The 22,344-nt window shown below is 45.1% G+C and overlaps 1 protein-coding gene and 1 non-coding gene across 2 annotated transcripts in view; both read right to left on the bottom strand.

Moving 5' to 3' along the window:
- Positions 1–22,344, bottom strand: part of LOC126270326 (CAP-Gly domain-containing linker protein 1-like) — a 536,038-nt gene that overhangs the window by 268,832 nt on the left and 244,862 nt on the right. Inside the window, 1 exon segment of the mRNA XM_049974062.1 lies at positions 17,786–17,918. Coding sequence (XP_049830019.1) covers positions 17,786–17,912 — 127 coding nt within the window. The 5' untranslated portion in view covers positions 17,913–17,918.
- Positions 17,102–17,174, bottom strand: Trnat-agu (transfer RNA threonine (anticodon AGU)). The gene has a single exon. It is a non-coding gene; the product is annotated as a tRNA-Thr (tRNA).

The raw sequence follows: 22,344 nt of genomic DNA, 5'->3' as shown, positions 1-22,344 counted from the left end.
CGAGGGCGTTACAACTCTCAAAGAGAGTTCGAAGTGGAACACACTTGCTGATAGACGGTGCGCAAAACGGGAGGGGCTGCTCACTAAATTCCGAAATCCGATCTTCACCGAGGCTGTAGAGCATATATTATTACCACCAACTTTCAAATCGCGCATTGATCACCATTCAAAGATAAGGGAAATTAGAGCTCGTACTGAGGCGTTCAGAAAGTCGTTTTTCCCTCGCGCGATCCGCGAGTGGAACAGAACGTAGGGGGGAGGGGGGGGGGATATGACTTTGGCGCGAATTGTGCCCTCCGCCACACAGCGCTTGGGGGCTAACGGAGTATATATGCAGATGTAGATGTAGAGGATATGAACACATTTTACAGCATTGTGTACAGGTTAAAGGACAGGAAGAGTTCGGGCACGATAATTGATTCAGCATGATTACGCACCCTGCCACGACGCAGCATATGTGAGGTAATAGTTTGTGGAGAATAACGTTCTCGAAACGGACTGGCTTGCCTGTAGTCCCGACCTCAACACAATGGGACACTTGTGGAATGACTTATAACACGGTCTTAACACCTCGCTGATTTTGAAGATGAGCACACGCGCCTATTCATGCTCTTGCTTACGCGCATATCAGTTGCACCGAAGTGGGAGCCGAGGGAAAGGCGTGTGCACCATCATGCTGTGGCGTCAGCACGGGAGAAGCGCCAACTGTAAAACAGAAGACGCTCAATTTTGACAGCGGTGCCTTCAGATAGCACCAGCTGTGAATCGGAATTGTGTAACACAGAGAGTACTTTCGCGTTTCGATCCCCTTCCAGAGGAATCTTATATTTTTACAGAAAAAGACGTGTTGATAAAATGTTTTATTATTATAGGATACTGAATGCTTTCAGGAAATTCAGTTTACAAAGGGGCTAAATATCTTACCATGTCAAAGAGTAGGGAATGTGAAGAAGCTGAGCATGTATTTCCGCTGGCCATTACATCGATTATGGGGAAGCTCTCTCAAGAGGGGGAAGAAGTGGAAAAAAACTACGTTCGGATGAGCTACAAAACTGCATTACTTTTAGCAAAGCCCTTGCGCCATTTCATGAGGAGTAAAAGGGTCCTTATTCCAGCGGAACATTTATGTGGACTTTAGGTGGAACAGCTTCGCGTGGTGGCGATGTAAAACATGACAACTGAGCGTCTCACGTACATCACGACAGTCGACGTTCAGAACCAGCTTGCAAAATCTTTGTAACATATTTATCGCGTATTCTTTAGCGCCCTATTGAAATGTAGACATCACAGGCACACTCCTGGAAGTAGCATTCTTAGTACCGTTGAAGAAAGTGGAATTTATTAGTTTATGCGTCCACTGACAGAGTGCCAATCATGTTGGAAATAGGTCAGCATTAATATCGTAATCATGTTCCCCGGGACGTTCGCGGGGGTACAGTACTCGCTCCTCGCAGGTATGTGCTCACCGTCTGCTCGCGAAGTTCGTTTATTGTAAATTCCGGACTTAGAACGTCGACTTTGTTCTGGACCCAAGCATCCAATACCACTCCTTCTCTGGTTTCGGTTCTTGAGGAAGAATGGGCTGCCATTCGTCCACAGACAGTCAGACACCTCACTGAAAGTGACTCCAGCAGAGTTGAAACCTTCATTAAAAGCGAAGCGTGGGCACTCCCCAATGAAACACAGAATACACAGAGGTAGTATTGTATGAAATTCCTACTCGTACCACAGTAAGAAATGATTAATCGCCGTTAGTACACATTTGGGACATTCCAAATTCAGTCAACATTAATGACTATATGTGTAAATTAGCAATTACTTATTCTACAGAGTAGCACGTGGGGATATAGTCGGTTAATTGAGCTTTCACCTTCCCCTGGCATCCCACCTACCAGGAGCATTGGATTAGCAACGCAGGGAGCTATTTCCTGATGTTGGCACTGTTGTCGAACTCGTATAGTAACTTATACACTGAAGCGCCAAAGAAATTGGTATCGGCATGCATATTCAAATACAGAGATATGTAGACAGGCAGAATACGGCGCTGCGGTCGGCAACGACTGTATAAGAAAAGAAGTGTCTGGCGCAGTTGTTAGCTCGGTTACTGCTGCTACAATGGCAGGTTATCTAGATTTAAGTGAGTTTGAACGTGGTGCTATAGTCGGCGCACCAGCGATGGGACATCGCGTCTCCGAAGTAGCAATGAAGTGGGGGATTTTCCCGTGCGACCATTTCACGCGTGTACCGTGAATGTCAGGAATCCGGTGAAACATCAAATCTCCGACATCGCTGCGGCCGGAAAAGGATCGTGCAAGAACGCGACCAACGACGACTGAAGAGCATCGTTCAGTGTAACAAAAGTGCAACCCTTCCGCAAATTTCTGCAGATTTCAGTGCTGGGCCATCAACAACTATCAGCGTGCGAACTGTTGAATGAAACAACATCTATGAGGACTTTCGGAGCTGAAGGCACACTCATGTACCCTTGATGACTGCGTGACACAAAGCTTCTGGGCCCGTGAACACCGATATTGGACTATTGATGACTGGAAAGCTGTTGCCTGGTCAGCCGAGTCTCGTTTCAAATCGTATCGAGCGGATGGACGTGTACGCGTAAGGAGACAATCTCATGAATCCATGGACACTGCATTACAGCAGAAGACTGTTGAAGCTGGTGTACGCTCTATAATGGTGTGGGGCTTGTGCAATTGGAGTGTACGTCTAGATATTACTCTGACAGGTGAAACATGAATAAGCATCCTGTCTGACCACCTGCATCGATTCATGTCTATTGAGCATTCCAACGGACTTGGGCAATTCCAGCAGGACAATGCGACACCCGACACGTCCAGAATTTCTACAGAGTAGCTCCAGTAACACTCTTCAGAGTTTAAATTCTATCGCTAGCCACCAAACTTAGCAGACATAGACATTATTGAGCGTACCTGGGATGTCTTGCAACGTGCTGTGCTCCACCCCCTTGTACTTTTACGGATTTATTTACAGCCCTGCAGGATTCATGGTGTAAATTGCCTCCAGCGCTACTTCAGACATTACTCGAGTCCATGCCAAGTCGTGTTGAGTGCTCGCGGGGGCTCTGCACGATATTAGGCAAGTGTACTAGTTTCTCTGGCTGTTCAGTTTATGGGACACCGCGTCTCCGAGGTAGCGATGAAGTGGGTATTTTCCCGTGCGACCATTTCACGCGTGTACCGTGAATATCAAGAATCCGGTAAAACAAACTTCTATGTGAAGCAAGTATATCATCACGCCAAGAAATGCAGATGCTGTCGCAAAAACTGGTCCGAGCGTTCAGAACGATATACGCTTGCAACAGCTGGTCGTGAGAGATGCAGCTGTGTTATTTGCATGCAATGCACTTGTTGCCCGCCTAGTAATAAGTGAGGAATGCGGTACGAGGGCGGCGCGGCACTCTGGAAGAGGGTGGGGTGCCGTTGCACAAATGCTGGCTGGCATTCACCCGCGGGCACGCCCCTCCTCCAGACTGAACCATTCACAGGCGACCCTGCTGCTCTGCGCTGCAGCATTCCCGGAACAGCCTTCCCGCCTGGGGAGTACCAGAGATCACCTCGACAGCAAGTCACGGTTTCACTATTCTCGCCCCGACCACTGTCATTGAAAGACAAAGAAGAAAGACTTTAAAGGCCCATTCGTAGACAGCAGCGCTTAATAGCAAACGTGCGACGCGTGCTGTCTGAGCGGAAGGCTGCGAGCTGCGAGCACTGTGCCCCACCCATCGTCACAGGGAAAGGACGGACACGTACGTAAACGTGAGGCAAATGTCTGGAGAAGACTCGGATGGCTTCATATTGCCTGTCGCACTGCAGATCAGTTACTTCAAGCTGCACATCAGCGCGAATTGGGCACTGAAAGATTTTTCATTTTCCCATTCTGTTGTCCTACGAATCCTGATTTGTTTCCCAACATGATTGGCATCTCGTCTGTAGTACACAAAAACTAACAAATTCCTTGGCAAGCCTACGAATTTCACATCCAGCCATGTGCCTGTAACATGTACACGTTCACAGAGCGCTAAAGAATGTGCAACAAAATCTTTGGAATGATTGTGGTGAACGACGTCTATCGTAACCCGTGCGGGTCGCCTGATAGACATGTTTGATAACGCCACCGCGTGAAATTTCTACATGAACTGGACACAAATTTCCGGCTGCTACTACCAAGCAGTCTTTTATTAAATCAGCATCTGTGAAGGGGCACAAAGACTTTACTAAAATTAGTGCAAATTTATAGCTTACGCAACGGTACACTCACTTGATTTTTCTTCTCATTGTTCCTCTGCTTCAGAGAGCTTCCATTTAAATTTTATAACCTCTTGTCACAGACTTTTCCGTTACCGTATTATCTAAGGAGTAACAAAAAAATGGTTCAAATGGCTCTGAGCACTATGGGACTTAACTTCTGAGGCGTCAGTCCCCTAGAACTTGGAACTACTTAAGCGTAACTAACCTAAAGACATCACACACATCCATGCCCGAAACAGGATTCGAACCTGCGACCGTAGCGGCCGCGCGGCTCTAGACTGTAGCGCCTACAACCCCTCGGCCACTCCCGCCGACAAGGAGTAACACATGTAGTGCCTGTGCAGATCCAACTTACTGAAAATGTTAAGTGTCTTATGATACATTAAACATTTTTGCGAACCCATCTTATTGCGTAAAACGGAAAAGACTCCTCGCACTGCGGATTGAAGTGCAAAGACACCAATTCCGACTCGCCACAGCTGCTATCAGAGGGCACCGCTGTCAAAACTGAAACTCCCCTCATACTGTTTTACCTCGGAAGATGTCTCCCGCAGTTGGAAACGAAACGTTAGGAAGTAGTTTTAGACGAAGACCCCAGCCTCTCGGTGCGGAAGTTTGGACTGAAGAATGACTCTCCCCTGTTCACAGTTAGCGCTCAGCACGTGTTGTCGCGACCACTCGCTGCGCGCATTTCCCTCACCGCCGCAACCGCTCTGTTCGCGAGCAAGAGCCTGAGCAGTCGCGAGTCTGCACGCTCAAATTCAGAGAATTAAGAGGTCATTAGAGATGGAAGACGCTCCAATAGAGTGGTTTAAATATAAATCAGGATGATCGAAAGGTGATGTGAACGTTGAAAGGTGGCTGCACTGAGTCACAGCGCCAGAGATTGCGCCAAAGAGTATTATTCACCCGCCTCCACTGGCAGTTGCCGCTGAGAAGTTGCTGTGGGCAGTTGTAGTTCTGAGGTAGCCATAGTTGCAGTACTAGTTGTGAGCATGTCGTGTGCAGTTGTTCTGATGGGCTAGACAGCCGATGCTGTTCGATTGGGGTTGTTGTAATGATCAGAGTGTATTTTTCGTCAATATATATGAGGTAATTAAAGAATTTTTGTATTTTAAATTTCGTAAATAACAATGCCTATTGCTCACATGTTCAGTCAACAAAGCATCTGGCTTGTGTTCATGTATTAGAGTGTAATTCTTGTTTCTATGTGCAATCAAAGTATTTCTGTTTTTTTTTAAATTACTTCATTGTAAATGGCGTTTTAAGCATCTTGTCGTATTGAGGAAGAAACGTGCCAGATGTGTACGTTGAATCACACTTCCACACACAGAACAGTTACACTTATGCTTTCTTGTTTCGTAGCTTTTATAGTTGCTGGGGACTTAATTAATTAATTGTGTTAAGGGAAATTTCCTTTCATTCTTTGTTGTTATTCTGTGCGGTCAGATTGCGTACTAATATTATCCAGGGCCAAACGGTTACGAGACTGCGTAACCGGACAAACAGCGACAAAAATTAAAATTATTAGCATTCTATTTAATTAAGCCCCCATGCAACGTCCAACAAGCGCAACAAGGAAACTGGGAAACTGGGAAGTTCGACCTCATACAAAGGCTTAACGACAGTCGCCTATCGCGAAAAAAGGGAAGAGCGGGATATTAGAGTGATACATCAAGTAGCCTCTGCCACACACCGTAACATGGCTTTAGTATTATTTCTTTGGTGGACTACTGCTGTCAAGATACAAAGATTACGCCTAAAACCTTTGTGATTAGTGTCAGTACTGATTTACGAGCCATAAATAAAACTCAAAGTAAATGACGCTACTCAGAACGTCACACGTTGGCTGCTCAGCATGCTGATTGATATTTGAGCGTGGATAAAGAATCAGCATGACACTAGAGAATGGCCTGGTTTTTGCTCTACGTACGTGTTTGTATTCGACATAATAGTGCATTACTTTTCCGTCCTTTTTGTTCTTTATATGTTTTTCCACCAGTTAATTCATTTGGTTACTGGACTTTCATGGCTCTTCACTAAAATGCGTTTCAAATGCTTCCTTTGACTTCATCTCCGATTCCTCCAAAGTTCAAATTTCACTCCCCACAAAGCACTGCGCTCCACGTACGGCTTCAAGTGTTTTTCCTCTGACGAAAGGAAACGAAAGCTATGATTTACGACCCCCAAGCGCGAGCGCTACCTGAGGGGTGATTCAAAGGCCACATCCTTCAGAGCACACTATGGTCAGAATGTTAACGTTCTCTTCTCGGTACAGTATGACATGCTTAAATTTCTTGTTAACTACCAGGCGTGCAAAGATTGTTCCTTCTAGACCTGACGTGTTAGTAGTCCCGCCTCCCCCCTACCCCCAAAGTGCAGTCTTGTCAACGAACTGTGGACTTGAATCGAAACCACGTGGCAGATAACATCTCAAGAACGCATACCTACCCCCCCCCCCCCCCCGTCCCCTTCTCACGAGCTGACGTAACCCGCATACGCTTTTATCCTGACGGGTGATCAACTCAGAACCGTAGAATGGCCGGCCGCCGTGGCCGAGCGGTTCTAGGAACTTCAGTCCGAACCGCGCGACTGCGACGAACGCAGCTTCGAATCCTGCCTCGGGCATGTGTGATGTACTTAGGTTAGTTAGGTTTAAGTTCTAGGGGATTGATGACCTCAGATGTTAAGTCCCATAGTGCTCAGAGCCATTTGAACCAAAACGTAGAATGGGTGGTAAATGAAAGCTTCATATGGATTATAACTGTGTGTCAGAGAGGGACACAAACCCATGATCTTCACCTACAGCGTCCAATACTGAGCTATCCAGATACGACTCACGACGGGTCATCGCAAATTTTAAATTTGCCACTACCTGTCCACAACTGTTGCCCCACTTGCCTGCGTTATTCTTCGTTCCAGTTGTACCAGTGCTGCAATCGAGTGCTTACATGGAGCTTGGGAAGTAGCAGAGATGTTCTGGCAGAAGTGAAGGTGTGACAGCGTGAGTCGTGTCTGGCTAGCTCATTCGGTAAAAGCATTGCCCGCGGAAAGTACAGTCCCTGATTTGCGTCCCGATGCAGCACAGGGTCGGGAAGTCAGAAAACAGCGCAGACTCCGCAGGAGGAAGATTCAATCGATGTGGTAATTATTTGGTCGTACGAACATGTAATTTTGTTCATTTATAACACCGTTATTATTCTTCACTCGAGGCACCAGTTTCAGTCCGGCTCTACGGTTTTCTTACGCTATACTGCTTCTTTTTAGCCGCCAGTGTGGTTGTTTCAACAGTTGGGCTATCTGTATGCGGGAAGAGTTCTGGGTGGGTGGGACACCTCGTTTTTCTGTCCAGCGTCTATTGGGCCACCATATCCACGGAAGGACGGTCCCCGTGAGCTCCAGCACTGGAACTGGGACACTTTGGTCGGTTGAGCAACAGGTGATGAAATGAAGGAGGTGTCAGGCAGGGAGGGACCCCAGCGAGGCCGCTATAAACGCTGTTGCAGGCGCCTGGCGGCGGCTGTAAGCGCCGCTTGTGAAACCCGCGATTTGGTCAGGGCCGGGACCCCGCGACACGGCGCCGTACAGCATAAACACGGCACGGCACGGCACGCGGGATGCCGCTGCGGCTGCCGCCACTGCTGACTACAAAACTACACAAACTGACCAACACTCTCTGGATGCCCATGCTGCCGATTCAAAGGCCACAGCTACGTAAATGGTTCAAATGGCTCTGAGCACTATGGGATTTAACTTCAGAGGTCATAAGTCTCCTAGAGCTTAAACTACTTAAACCTAACTAACCTAAGGATATCACACACATCCATTCCCGAGGCAGGATTCGAATCTGCGACCGTAGCGGTCGCGCGGTTCCAAACTGTAGCACCTAGAACCGCTCGGCCACACTGGCCGGCACACAGCTACGTAACTAATACAATACAGGACCCTCTTGAGGCCATCAAAATGTTTAATCTTTGGGGAGAAAATAATCCACTAAATTCTGGCACCCTAAAGGCATACTTCGTTTCCGTTATACCTGAAGTATGGAGATGATTTAATCTGACACGTAACTGAAGTCTAATTCCTCCTAGAGGCATCTGTAGCCCTACGCAGCTATTTACAGCAGACGCTGCTGTGTGCAGAGAGGTGATATTGTTAAAAATTTCTTAGAAGAGACAAAGAAACTTGCTACTTCCCAGGGCAAAGATTGGTAACTGTCTCTAAACAAACATTAGTGTAATTAATGTATGTAATGCGCGTGAACAGACAAAATTACCGATACAGTATTATCACAGTATAGGCCACCAGTCACTAATGACCTAGGAGTATACGTCCGCATTTAAGGAGGAGCTGAAACATTAATCTATCTGTAAGAAAGGAGAAGCCACACAAATTTATTGGAAGAATCCTACGGAAATATAATATATGCACGAAAGACGTCACTCACAGAACCCTCGTTCCTCAAATTCTTCATTATTGTTCGTTAGTCTGAAACTTTGCATAGTAGTATTAACTCTTTTAGTGACATTAGTAATATATGTACCATTGGTCTTAACTGCAATTCATTACTTTATTTGCTACAAATAGTCGACTGTCTTAGTATTACTATATTCATAATAGTGTCTCTGGTAAGTATGGTTCAAAATGGCTCTGAGCACCATGGGACTTAACATCTGAGGTCATCAGTCCCCTAGAACTTAGAACTACTTAAACCTAACTAACCTAAGGACATCACACACATCCATGCCCGAGGCAGGATTCGAACCTGCGACCGCAGCGGTCGTGCGGTTCCAGACTGTAGCGCCTAGAACCGCTCGGCCACAACGGCCGGCTGGTAAGTATGAAAACCATTTTTATTTCTCTAAGCCTGTAGGTTTGGCATATCGGCGAGCAAGTGACTAATGGTATGAATGTTTACGGATGGCCTTTAAGGTACCCGTCTTCAGCGCTGGTTTTGCATTGAGATAGGATCTGTCTCCTGATATCTTCTGATCTAAACGACAGTAAGTTCAAATGACATTAACATTTCCTATATTACAAAGTATTAAACCAATTCGCGAGGCGTTTTTAAGCATATTTACAGGGTGTACGCGCCGTACATGCAAGCAAATAGATTTCTTGAATTCAGTTACGTCCAATTTTACTGATTACTTTAGTGAAGAGTGAACACTGCAGATAATATTGTTTCACAACGAATTCAAAAATATTATCCGGTTCGATAATATAAATTATTTATGCAGACAGAGCACATGTAGGATCATTGCTGAAAATATACAAAACGACAAAAATAGTTTATGCACGCATTGAAATGTATCGTCCTACAATGTTCTTCCATGCTTAAGGGCAAAAATAACTTTCTTATGATGTGTTGTTGACAGGTAACATAAGTTGTTGAAACTAGGACCAAACATGGAAAGAAATGCTACGGGTAGGTGCAGAAGGTCACTGAAAGAAATCCGCAATGAGACGAACAGAAGTTACACTGCTCTTGGAACACAATAATTACACTGAAACCACCGTGATTCATGACGGTCCCCTGGACATTACAAAAGGGGGGACATGGTTGTTAATACGGTGTGTGATCACTACTCACTGCTCCTATGCTGGTCATATGGTTGATAACGGGTTATTATGGCAGGGCGTTCCATTCTTTTACCAGCGCGGTTGATAACTGATAAGACAGTCGTTGGTGCATGTGGACGTCCTGCAATACTTCTGCTCAACGCATCCGGCACGTAGTCGATGGGATTTAAGTCGGTGGAACGAGCACGACAGTCCATCCGCCGAATATCCTCTCGCTCCCAGAGCTCCTCCGCATTCCCCGTTCGAAGCGGCCGCGCGTTGTCATCCATAAAAATGGCGTCAGTGAAGAATACGATTCTGAAAAGACGAACACGTGGAAGGAGTACAGTGCCACAAAAAAGTGACCAGCGAGTGTACCGTGTTCAAAGATTTGCAAGTCAGTACGTCCATGCATCATTATGCCTCCCCAAACCATAGCACTTGCACCACGAAAACGAACATGTTTGATAATGTTCCTAGGTGCGTCACCTGTCGCCATATCAGGGTACGGCCGGCGCACAAATGCACTAACGTTGCCTAGTACGAATGAAGATGGTTAAAACTGGTCGATTCATAAAGCAACGTACAATCTGAGCTTATTTTTAATCATAACATATATTATCGTGGAGGGAGTTTGGTGTTAGTGAACGTCAACCGTTGGTTGAAGTTGTAGGTTGTGCGAGCTGCCGTTATCAGTGTGAAAGATGGCTTTCAAATATTTAATACAATTTTTATTTAGTTATCATGCGATATGTATGAAAGTCCCGTTCAGTGACCAAGCGAGATGGTGCAATGGACTGACGTTCGAGAGGATAGTTGTTCCAGTTTGCTATGTACAACCAGAAACTCCTCTCACAGCTCTGGTATGCGAGTGGCCTATCCGGGCAGGGGTCGTGCGTGTTCACCAAGCCGACAGGCTACAGCGTAAACGCCACCACTGTGTTAAGGCCGGTGCAGAACCGTTGCAGGTAGATTGTTCTTCGAGTCCTCTGGCCAGCCGCTGACTACACCCGCAGTATATCTTCCAGAGCTCTAGCAGGAACCTTCGGCGTCGTTCCGTTCGTCAGTCACCGCAGACCCTGAAAGCTGCCAGTCACTACCTCAAGTACCGCCGAAACGTGGCCTCCACACCTGCGACTGCGTGGGACTATGTTATCAGCTGTCGATCTTATCTTTCGTTGTACTGTTCTACTTTCAAAGTGAATCTAAGACCAGAGTTTGTCCGCCATTGGGGCCATCTGCCCACTTACTAATATATGGATGTGAAACATGGACGATAAACAGTTTAGACAAGAAGAGAATAGAAGCTTTTGAAATTTGGTGCTACAGAGGAATTATTAAGATTAGATGGGTAGATCACGTAACTAATGAAGAGGTACTGAATAGAATTGGGAATGACAGGAATTAGTGGTTCAGCCTGAATAAAACAAGGGATCGGTTGGTAGGACACGTTTTGAGGCGTCAAGGGATCAACAATTTAGCACTGGAGGGAAGCGTGGAGCGTAAAAATCGTAGAGGGAGACCAAGAGATGAATATGCTAAACAGATCCAGAAGGATGTAGTTGCAGTAGTTACTCGGAGATGAAGAGGCTTGCACAGGACAGAGTAGCGTGGAGAGCTGCATCAAACCAGTCTTTGGCCTGAAGACAACAACCACCACAGCCACGAACTATTGCAAGCAGTTCTTATAATTGTCTTCCTCCAAGGAGGAGATTTAGTTAATGTACCTTATAAGTAATCTATTCTACATTGTTTACCAGGGCTGTATTCTTATTGAGACTCAACAGGCGCCAGGTATTACAAAATCCTCGTCCGGGTACACAGATTAAGAATTTCCATTGTTTTCCTAACTAGCTTGCAGCAACAGCTGGGAAGGTTCCTCTGAAACGGCACACCTTTCCCACCACGCTCCAATACGGTCTTGTGGTCGGTCTCTACAGACCTCGTCGTCTACGGGGTGTTAACCGCTGGTCTTCCTTCCTTACTTCTCATTTCTCATTAAGTGTTTTTGAATGGCATCCTAGACGTCTGTACGAACCACTACCTACTTTTAGCGTATCAACAGAGGATTCACATTTTTGTAATGTGACTATGACAACACCATCAGGGATATCAGCAGGAAACTAGTTGCACAGTTGGCCTCTGCACACTGGGCGCCGTCGTGGGTGACCACTGTAGACCTTTATTTGGTGTCTGAGTTTTATGGCGTCGAAGTCAGGCACTGACACTTCAACTGTTTTCATATAGGGCAGCATCTCGAACATAGCAAGCACATTTTCAATTGGAGTCAGTTTTTTTTTTCCCCGTGATCTGCTGGACGTGCGGTTTGCAGTTACTTATCCGGTTGCTGTATCGACTGTTTAGTTTGCTATTTCTAAGGTTTTTTAGAGTTACTAACTTGGAGGCTTAAGTTTTCAAAGAGCTTGAGCATAAATTTAAAATTGCTTTCCGGCCATTCTGAGCTCGGCTTAAGGAATGAGATACCGTTCGGTTGAATTATTTCTCAACAAATATTTGTGGACGCTGGTTACCTGCGATTACTGTCAGTACAGCATAATAACACAAAGAAGAAATGTAATGCGTATCAGATTATTTAAAATTATTGTCGAATAAAAAACGAATGGTGACTGAATTAAAATGATTTACGTATCATCGTCATGCAGTTACGCCTTATACCGCAGATGTGGAGCACATTCTGCTTGCAATGTTTATGAATTACAAAAATCGTACACGGAGTAGAATGAGTAACTTTCTCCACTTGTTACATATTTTCACAAGAAGAAACTACTGTCAGAAGGGGGCGATGAGCGTGAAATAGATGACAGACTCCTCAACATTTCGTTTGGAGGTCTTCAAGCAATCAGTAAGCAGAAACTTTTTAATTCCTCACAAATGAAAGATATGGTTATGACGGACTAAATCCGAAATGTAGTGTGGGATGGTGGCTTTACTGGAATTCCCCCCGGCTACCTGAAAAAAGCTTTTAGTCATTCGTGACTAAAATGAAATTTTCTCTATTTATGTATTTTTAAGTTAGACATTCGGCTTTAAAAATAGTAATTACTCCACACGGATAAAAATAAGACAATCATTACGGTAAGTATCTTAAACTACATCGAGGGCTCCTCATTAGATATCACTGGGCGCAGCATTGAGTCAGTACTACAGGAATTGCAGTCAGGTGAAGGGCGCAGACCGTTGCTTTTAATTAGGTCTCTTGTTGTGTAACAAGGACACAGCAAATGGAAAACTAGCAGTGATAGCCAAACTGATCAGCCGGGAATGGTATAACAAAGACTTATCGCGATCTTCGATTCTTGTTGTATCGACTAGGTAATAAATACCACGTGCTATTGACCTTGTTGTTCCACATCTGTTCAATTTCAGCCAGCAAGTTAAATTTAAAGATAGAAATCAAACAAGCTAACGCACCGGTGGGTGGCCTACTTCGAAAGGCGTGTCGAAACGAGAAGCACATACACCTGCTAAAATTGCATTTCTTTTAATGTCAAGGGAAATGTCTGTATCTCAGCAATTGGAATAATGATAATCTTACGTAACACTACTCTCAGAAAAGTTTAAAAACAGCTTCATAAAAATGTATTTATAAAAACTTTCCCTTTGAAATTCAACTCAATATACTCAGATAGTTTAAGCTTAACTATTACCACTTCTACTGGTGTTGACTCTTTGATCAGTTGCAGGTCGGGCAGTTATCAAACAAATTGTTGCTGTGTTTTAAAATGCATAGGAAGTTTCAGTGATATCAGTTACTTTTTTTTTATTCTTGGCTGACACCTGTTGGGCAATAAAGTCAGTCAGATGTCATCTAGACATTCGGAATAACTTTCTTTACAGTGTTTCTGAGGAAGTCTTGTTGTTTTGTATAATATTGACTGGCTTATTTATCCCCTGTGTAGCCAGCGTACACTGATCAGCGAGAACATTATGACCACCGACCTGTTATCGATATAAACCCATCCAGACGATAGCAGCGACACCTGGCGAGGAATGACTGATAAGTTACACACATGCGAGGTGCATGTGGTATCAGTGAGCGTGCTGTCCGCTGTCCGCGTGTAGAATGGGGAAGGCGCATGATCTATCTGAGACTGACCGAAGACATATTGTGGTGGCCCGGAGGCTCGGCCCGAGCATTTCGGAAACTGCACGACTTATTGGGTGTCCGTAAGGTGCTGTAGTCAGTGTTTCCAACACGTGATGACACCAAGGTGTAATCAGTCCAGATGTCGTTGGGTTGGGCGGCCATCCCTCATTACAGATGTCGGACATCGTAGGCTGGCCAGACTGGTAAAACAGGACAGGTGGCGAACTGTTATGAAACTAACACCAAACTTTAATGCTGGGCAGAGCACAAGTGTGTCTGAACACAGCCGACAAGCCATGTATGTGCTAATTTTAACGCAACAATATCGGCAACTACGACTGAAATGGGCACGTGACCATCGGCACTAGACGTTGGCGCAATGGCAGAGCATTGCATGGCCTGATGAATTCCGACACCTTCTTCATCATGCCGACGGGAGGGCGCGAATCCGTCGTCTTCCAGGGGAACAGCTCCTTGACACCAGTACTGCGGGACGGAGACAAGATCGCGACGATTCCATTATGCTCTGGGGAAAATTCACGTGGGACTTCAAGGGTCCAGTGGAGTTCGTACGAGGCACCATGACAACCAAGGAATATCGTACACTGGTTGAAGACCACACACACCACTGCATGACTATCATGTTTCCTGATGGCAGTGGCATTTGTCAATAAGAAAATGCTCTATGTCACAAGGTCAGGAATGTAATGGTGTGGTTCGAGAAACACAGTGGCGAGTTCCAATTGATGAGCTGTTCCTCAGCTCGACAGATCTGAATCCGATCGAGCACATCTGGGATGTGATTGAATGTGGCGTCAGAGCTCATCGCCCCCTCCCAGGAATTAACAGGAATCAGGTGACTTGTGTGTGCAGATGTGGTGCCAACTCTCTCAAGCGACCTACCAAGGCCTCACTGCTTCCATGCCACAACCCGTCACCGTTGCTATCCGTGTCAAAGGTGAACATACCGGCTGTTAGGTAGGTTGTCATAATGTTCTGGCTGATCAATATGGACGGTACTCAAAGCTCAGCGATTAAAACCCGTGTCTGAACATAACATAAGAAAGGATAGGACACATTTTACATGAAAAACTAACTATTAGGAGCCTTGTGATATATGACTGCAGAATTACTGAATTCTGCCCAAAAACAAATTAAAAAACGAACGTCTGAAATGTAATACAAAGAATTCAGCTTTATACGTGGGTCGACTGCTCTTGTGAATGTGACGAAAGATAACATCAAGTCATAAGTGAAACAGAATCAAGGCAATCGGTGGAAGCTGATGGCCTTGGACCAAAAAAGACTAAGTCCGAATGGTGTAGTGGGATGAACATTTCGATTCCTGTGTTAATGAGACAGTATTGTGCAAGGTTAAGTATATTTTTTTGAACAGTCAATGACGTGAGCGAGGCAAACACACGAGGAACAGCACAGCACACAAAGGTTTAGTTTCTTTCCTGGTATACAAAATAGATTTATAGTCTTTCGTGTGGTAAAGCAATAACTACCGAATACTGCACACATGAAGTGGACCTAAAGGACGAAAAACTAAGAAGTAAGAGGCCTGGATTGTGAAGACAAAAAAAATTTGTAAGGTCTATGAAAGGCATTTTGGCTGTTGGAAAACAGATTTTAAGTAAGAACTCTAGGAAATTCCACACTTTTCATCAGATTTGCCACACTTCAACTGCCACCTATTACTACATCTAAAGAAATTGGTGGCCACAAAACGTTTTGGGCCCAGTGAAGAGATTGACAGCCAAACATGAATATTTTCGCAGATATTTTGTAACTTGGGACATGGGGATTATTCACTGTAAAAACGGCGCAACGAGTCCATAGAGCCAAGAGACGATAGTGTAGAAAAATATGCTTATTGTTAATCTGAAACAATCCCAGAGCTTTTAAAAACCTACTGCACAGAACTGGACGGCTGGTACATCAGTTAGTGCGGCACTAAAGTTTTCAGTGCTTCACTACCACTAATATGCCACATAGAAGGAGGTGGAGGAAATGTTGAGATGAGGGATGTAAGAGAGATGTTAAGACGTTGTCACCCGAAGATACGAAACATCTGGAGAGTGCGAAAAGCATAGCTTGTCGAGGTAATTTCAGATGTGATTCCTATACGTTCTCCGTATCCAGAGCACGCTATCCACGAATTCGGTTTAGAATCGCACTTCTCAATTTGGAAAGGCTTTGGCAACACATGTTGGATGTTACTTGCGTCCACATGAACCTGAAGTCTCCAAGAACGTACTACGGTCGCGCTACGAGATGTTCGATATCAGAGGGCACTTGTAAATATATTTAAAGGAAATGTTTCTAGAGTCACTAATTTTATTCCGAACATTATTTATATCGTATGTAATACACGAACAGGAGTCACGCCAAGAAGGGATGAGTCCAATGAAGAAATACTCCAGGCCTTCATGTCGCCTTGTGGCAGCTTTTGATGACTACGTAAATGACTTCCGTTAATGCAAGATGTAAGGAGCTGTTAGTACGATGGAAGCAGGAAGCAAGGAAGATCGCCATGCTACCAGCTTTAGCGCTTGTACATGTTAAAACGCATCTATTGTCTCTGTGCATACAAACCTATATATAATTCAGGGCTAATAAACGAGGAAATGACGAAAACGAGGAAACGACGACTGAAGTTAAAGTCTCTGGTAAGTTGTTCAAGGAAGTAAGGAAGGACGTCACGAGTATCCAAGTGAATCAAGAGGACATCTGTAAATGATCAAAGTACAGATCGCTGATCAACACGACGAGCTAAAACAGAAGAGCGGCTGGACAGAAAAGAGAAGGTCGGTAGCCAGAGAAACGATGCAATACTTTTGAACTGCAAAAAAAGGACATCCAGAAATGATTTATTGCTTGAAGTAGACTCTTGATAGTTCTAAACGAGACAAAAAATAATGTCTTAAATAATAATCATTACTATCGGTCGCCTGTATTGGAAAAATTGACGAAAACTGTTGTACTGACACTGTCCTTTAACGTTTACACATGTGGTGTCTGCTCTTTCGAAAGAACAGACACCTTTTGGATCCTTCAGCTACTATAAATCGAGATACAAAGGAATTAAAGACATTAGCTGCCAGTGGGCATTGATTTATATCAATGGGGCAAGTTGAAAATTTGTGCTGAACCGGGATTCGAACCCAGGTCTCCTGCTTACTAGGCAGAAGCGCTGACCAGTACGCCATCCGGACACCTTGGTCACCGTAACAGCACGGACTAGCCTAGCACACCTTCCGTCAGACCTAAATTCTCAATTTACATCACACACAACTGATGTAGCGCCCCTTCCTATTAACCTCATTAATCGTCCCATCTCGCCGATTCATCAGTAATGTGTGGTATATATTGAGAATTTGGATCCAACTGGAGGCGTGGTAGGGTAGTCCGTCCTGTTGTAGTGGCCACTGCGTCCGGAAGGCGTAGTGGTCAGCGCACCTGCCCAGTAAGCAGGAGACTCGGGTTCGAATCTGGTCTGGCACAAATTTTCAACTGGCGCCATTGGCATAAACCAATGTCCAGTGACAGGTAATGTCTGTAATTCCCCTGTGTCTTGCTTTAACGTTTAGCTACGCAGTAACCAGTGTTACGTATACCGGCAGATACACCCTTTTGTCATCAAAGTCAGTCGTATTCTCTAGCCCACACCGTATTAGGTGTTTGCTGTTACTATTTTCTGGGGCGCTGTATGCCGGGAATGTGCGGTGCAACCGCAAGACAGGCAGGTCACCGTTGTCACGCAGCTGGAACGTCACAGACTGAGGCAGCAGTGAGGTGCGAGCCAGGAGGCTCGTGGCGTACTCACTGAGGCGCGGCGTGGCGGCGGCGGGCAGCGCCGGCTTGGGCTGCACGGAGCACGGCCGGCTGATCTTGGACGGCGGCCGCAGGCCCGAGGGCTTCGCCGCCCCTGACCCTGACTCCCCGCTGCTCATCTCCGCCTGCAACGACACCACGCACAAGCTCTCAGCACGCACCAAGAAACACCGGCGACCTCTGACGATCCAAATATTTCCCGCTATTATTACACAGGATGTATCATAATTAAAGGCGTAAACACATACATTTCAAACTACATGATACTAGAAGCAAAAACGTCTCAGTAAACACAGGTTGTCAAGCAAGCCGTCTGCGAGACAACTGCGACTTACTGGTAACCATCCGCCAGTCAATTGATTCTGCGTAACGCCACATACCGGACTATGGTATGGAAAACTGCCTAAAAACCATCCACAGACTGGCCGGTTCACCGGACCTCGACACAAATCCGCTGGCGGATTCGTACCGGGGACCAGGCGCTCCTTCCCGCCCGGAAAGCCGTACGTTAGACTGCACGGCCAACCGGACGGGCCAAGGACTATAACGCTCAAATAAGAACCTAAGTTACCACATAATAGAAATGGAACGTAAACTGACGTAATACATGATGTGCGAAGTTACTTGTTGCAAAAAGTAATTACCTTCTGTAGAATTTAAACACCATCAAGAAGCTTAGGAGGCGGAGTACCTGGAATACACCTAATATTTTACAAACTTGCTGAATTGAGATAATAAAGAAATACGAAATATTTAAAGTGGGTCGTATTTCTGAATTTCAAAACACACTCCAGCTATAAAATTGTTAACACCACGATTCCCTTTGTATTTTCGCACGAGTAAAACAATACACATGACTTTAAGCACACTTTGAAATGTGAATTCGTTTACAGAATTTACATAAGAACTTCCGAATTCAAACTACAAGCGCTTGTAAACAAAAAAACTATTAATTAAGTTTCCACATAAAACAAGAATTACACAAATATTGAATTAGTTCATCAGAAGTACGATCATCTAATACATTCTTATCATTGATATTGTGCTGTTGTAATCGTCTGTGTATGGATGTCAAATTGTAAGCATCTAATTGGTACCAGTGATTTTACGCCATTATATGAAATTTCGATTCAACAAGACAGAATATGTTTGGATGTGCCACTGAGCAGATGTGAATGTAAATTACTCTGTCTATATAAGTACTGCGCAACATTATTGTAGATTGTGCAATGTGTTGTTACAATGTGTGAAGTTAATCTACCAGTGGATAAATGAAAGTCCCCTTCCTATACAGAGTAGAATCAATCCGGAAGAAAAAAAAAAACATACAACGCAGTCTCAACATGGAGAAGATTGACATGGTACATGGTACCTAACATTAATTGAACGGTTTGATTACTCTGAAGATCAAAGAGGCTGTTGTACTACCCTCACATAAAATCTGATGGCACGTACTTACTCTAATCGAGATTGCCGAAATCAATTTCGGGACCCATAAGTCGCAGTTTCGATCCCCAATCAGAACTGGAATTTTTATGTGTCATTTTTCACTTCATTCAACTCTGGAAATGTTTGTCAGAGGGAAAAATGTCGGGCTACACCGTGGTTCCGACTCACTTTAAACTGTAGATCCTTCTATAGTCGAGTTGGTAAAACAGTTGGAACGTCAGAGGAAGTCAACGGCATACCACCTGCAATAGGACCATTCCTGCAACTTCTGGGTAGATGAAAGATTTACCTGGCGACCGAAAATCATTCAGGACAATTCTGATAACACAGATAATTTAGTAATATACACCTTACCTTATTTCCAAAACGCAAGTAGATAGCAGCTGTAATATTAAATAACTAGGGGTAAACATTCTGAGGCATTCACAGTCTTTCTGCTCAGCTCCATAGCTAAGTCACTGATACTGGCACTTGGGACCCAGTTTACTGCAGCCTACAAGATGGTTCACAGTTTCGGCAACTCATGACCAGATGTAAATGAGTGAGAGAACCGAAGAACGTGCTGGTCAGTCCTATAGTTGGAGAACACCCCATGTGTCGTGGTAGATTGGGATAACACGAGTAAAAGGCATTGTTGCATCGTCCTGTTGAAAGATATAATCACAGAGACTTCGAAGACAGGGCGCAACCTCCGGCCTAAACACGACAGAAATATAGGGTGTACATAAAGTTCGGGAACACTTTCAAGTACTTATTGCACAAGAACCAAACATTGTACAGATATCATACATATGTCATTTTCAAAAGAAACCCTTAAATTTTTTATTCATGTATACCGCCACAGCGTAGTTTAGTAATTTGCCGATAGCGCTACTCGCAAACAAGCCGAGTTCAGGTGCTGAGCGAGCTTTCTATGTGTTGGAGTTCGATAAAAACAAGTCTGCTACAGCTGTTCCACGGATGTTTGGAACCAAGTACGGTAAGAAGCCACCAACAAGGGAGGCCATTTACCACTGACATAACAAATTCGTTACGACGGGTTGCTTGTGCCCGGGAAAGAGAAGCGGACGTCCCAGTGTGAGTGAAGTGAATGTGGAGCGCATACGAGAGACATTCATAAGGAGTCCAAAGAAATCGGTGCATCGTGCATCCCGTGAACTCGAAATGGCTCCAATGACAATGTGGAAGTTCTGCGACAGAAGCTGTCTACGAAACCAATCAGATTGCAGCTAGTGCAGAAGCTCAATGACGACGAAAAAGACAAGCGTTTTGAGTTTTGCTCGCAATTGCAACAATTAAATGAGGATGGGGATGGCTTTGTTGATCGCTTAACTTTTAGCTACGAAGCCACTTTTCACACAAATAGGAAAGTGAACAGGCGTAATTGTGCAATCTGGGGTACAAAGCATCCACACGAATGCACTAAATTTGAGCATGATTCCCCAAAGGTAAATGTTTTTTGTGCCTTGTCACGTCGAAAACTGTACGGGCCTTTCTTCTTCGCCGAGAGCACTGTCACTGGGTATTCCTGCTTGGACACATTGCAGCAATGGCTGATGCCTCAAGTGCAATCTGACTCTCCGTTCACCTTTCAGCAGGATGGGGCTCCATCCCATTTTCATCGTGGGTACCTGAACACGGGGCTCCCGCATCGATGGATCGGCCCCGCTTAAGAAAGGGACAGCGGTTTCATGAAATGGTCTCCCCGACCACCAGATTTCACTCCGTGTGACTCTTTTCTGTGGGAACACATTAAAGATCTGGTGTATGTACCGCCTCTACCACGTGATGTAGCACAGCTCCGGGAGAGAATACGGGAAGCGACTGCCACAGTCGGCGATGCCGTACCTGGGACGGCTATGGCAAGAATTCTATAACCGTATTGACGTCTGCTGGGTCATTCATGGCTCGCATATAGAATGTTTGTAAAAAAAAAAAAACTTTCAGAGTTTCTTTTCAAAATGCAATATGTATGACTTCTGTACAATGTTTAGTTCATGCAATAAATAATTGAAAGTGTGCCCAGAGTTTATGTACACCCTGTATAACAGCTGCTGTCCAAATTACCGGATATGCGATCCAGAGATAATCTTGCTGAGCATGGAATGGCATCCCATACAAGCACGCCATGTACTCGGCCCGTATGACGATGACTAATGCAATCTGGTAACGTTCGTTCCCCTGGAACCCTCCACACACGGATTCGTTTATAGTAATTATGTATGAAGAACTGGGACATGTCTGTAAAGATGTTCTGTTCCCAGTGTTGTCATCTGACGACCACTGTCGGCCCACGTCTCAGCTGCCGAGCCAATGCAATCCGCAACAATGAACGCTGTGCCCACAGTCCGTGGTGCTCCAAATGTCACACTGTCCATGTGGAAAGGCGTCTTGCTGTAAACAATCCCAGGTCCTAACGCACGGTACACGATGTGGCTGTGCGATCCTACTCGGTCGAACAAATAATATGCTTCCTTTCTCGCGCTAGTCGCGTGGGGGCACTGAGATCGTGCTCATGATAACTATGGCCCTCCGAAGCCCATCGACTCCATATTCGCATGACAACTGAGAGGTCACTAACAACGTGAGCAGCAATACCGTCGAAGGAAACAGCAGTGACAGTACACCACGTTCTTGCCGCTGTCGAATTCCGATGCATGCTCCTCCACGAGGCAACATCATGAGCTCACGCCCAACCATCATTAAAATACGACTTCTGGATGAGAAATCTGCTGTGTAATATTTTCTTATATATAGAACGTAGATAGCATTACTCTTATTTACGGCATGCGGTTGCACTGAAATACTAATCATTTGCTTATGACGCATGCAGTACACCACATACGGATTTGGTGTTTGTTCAAAGCTGCCTCCAAGCTGTTGCAATTTTAATGGACTGAAGTGTATGAGTCCGTTGTCTGCAGTAAGTCGGCGACTGGGAACGAACGGGAAAAATGCCGATCGAGCGCTCCGCTTCCCCGGTGCGAGGCCAAAAAAGGCAGCACACGAGAACGAGCGTTTCTGTTTAATTGGCACCGCGTGCGTGTGGGAAGCGCTGATCCAGCCAGGCCCGCAGCACGCTACACGTGGGTTTCTTCCTGC

Source organism: Schistocerca gregaria, chromosome 1, assembly GCF_023897955.1.
Source record: "Schistocerca gregaria isolate iqSchGreg1 chromosome 1, iqSchGreg1.2, whole genome shotgun sequence".
NCBI classification, from domain to species: Eukaryota; Metazoa; Arthropoda; class Insecta; order Orthoptera; family Acrididae; genus Schistocerca; species Schistocerca gregaria.
Note: the sequence above shows the minus strand (reverse complement) of the source record. Positions and strands in the feature narration are given on the sequence as shown.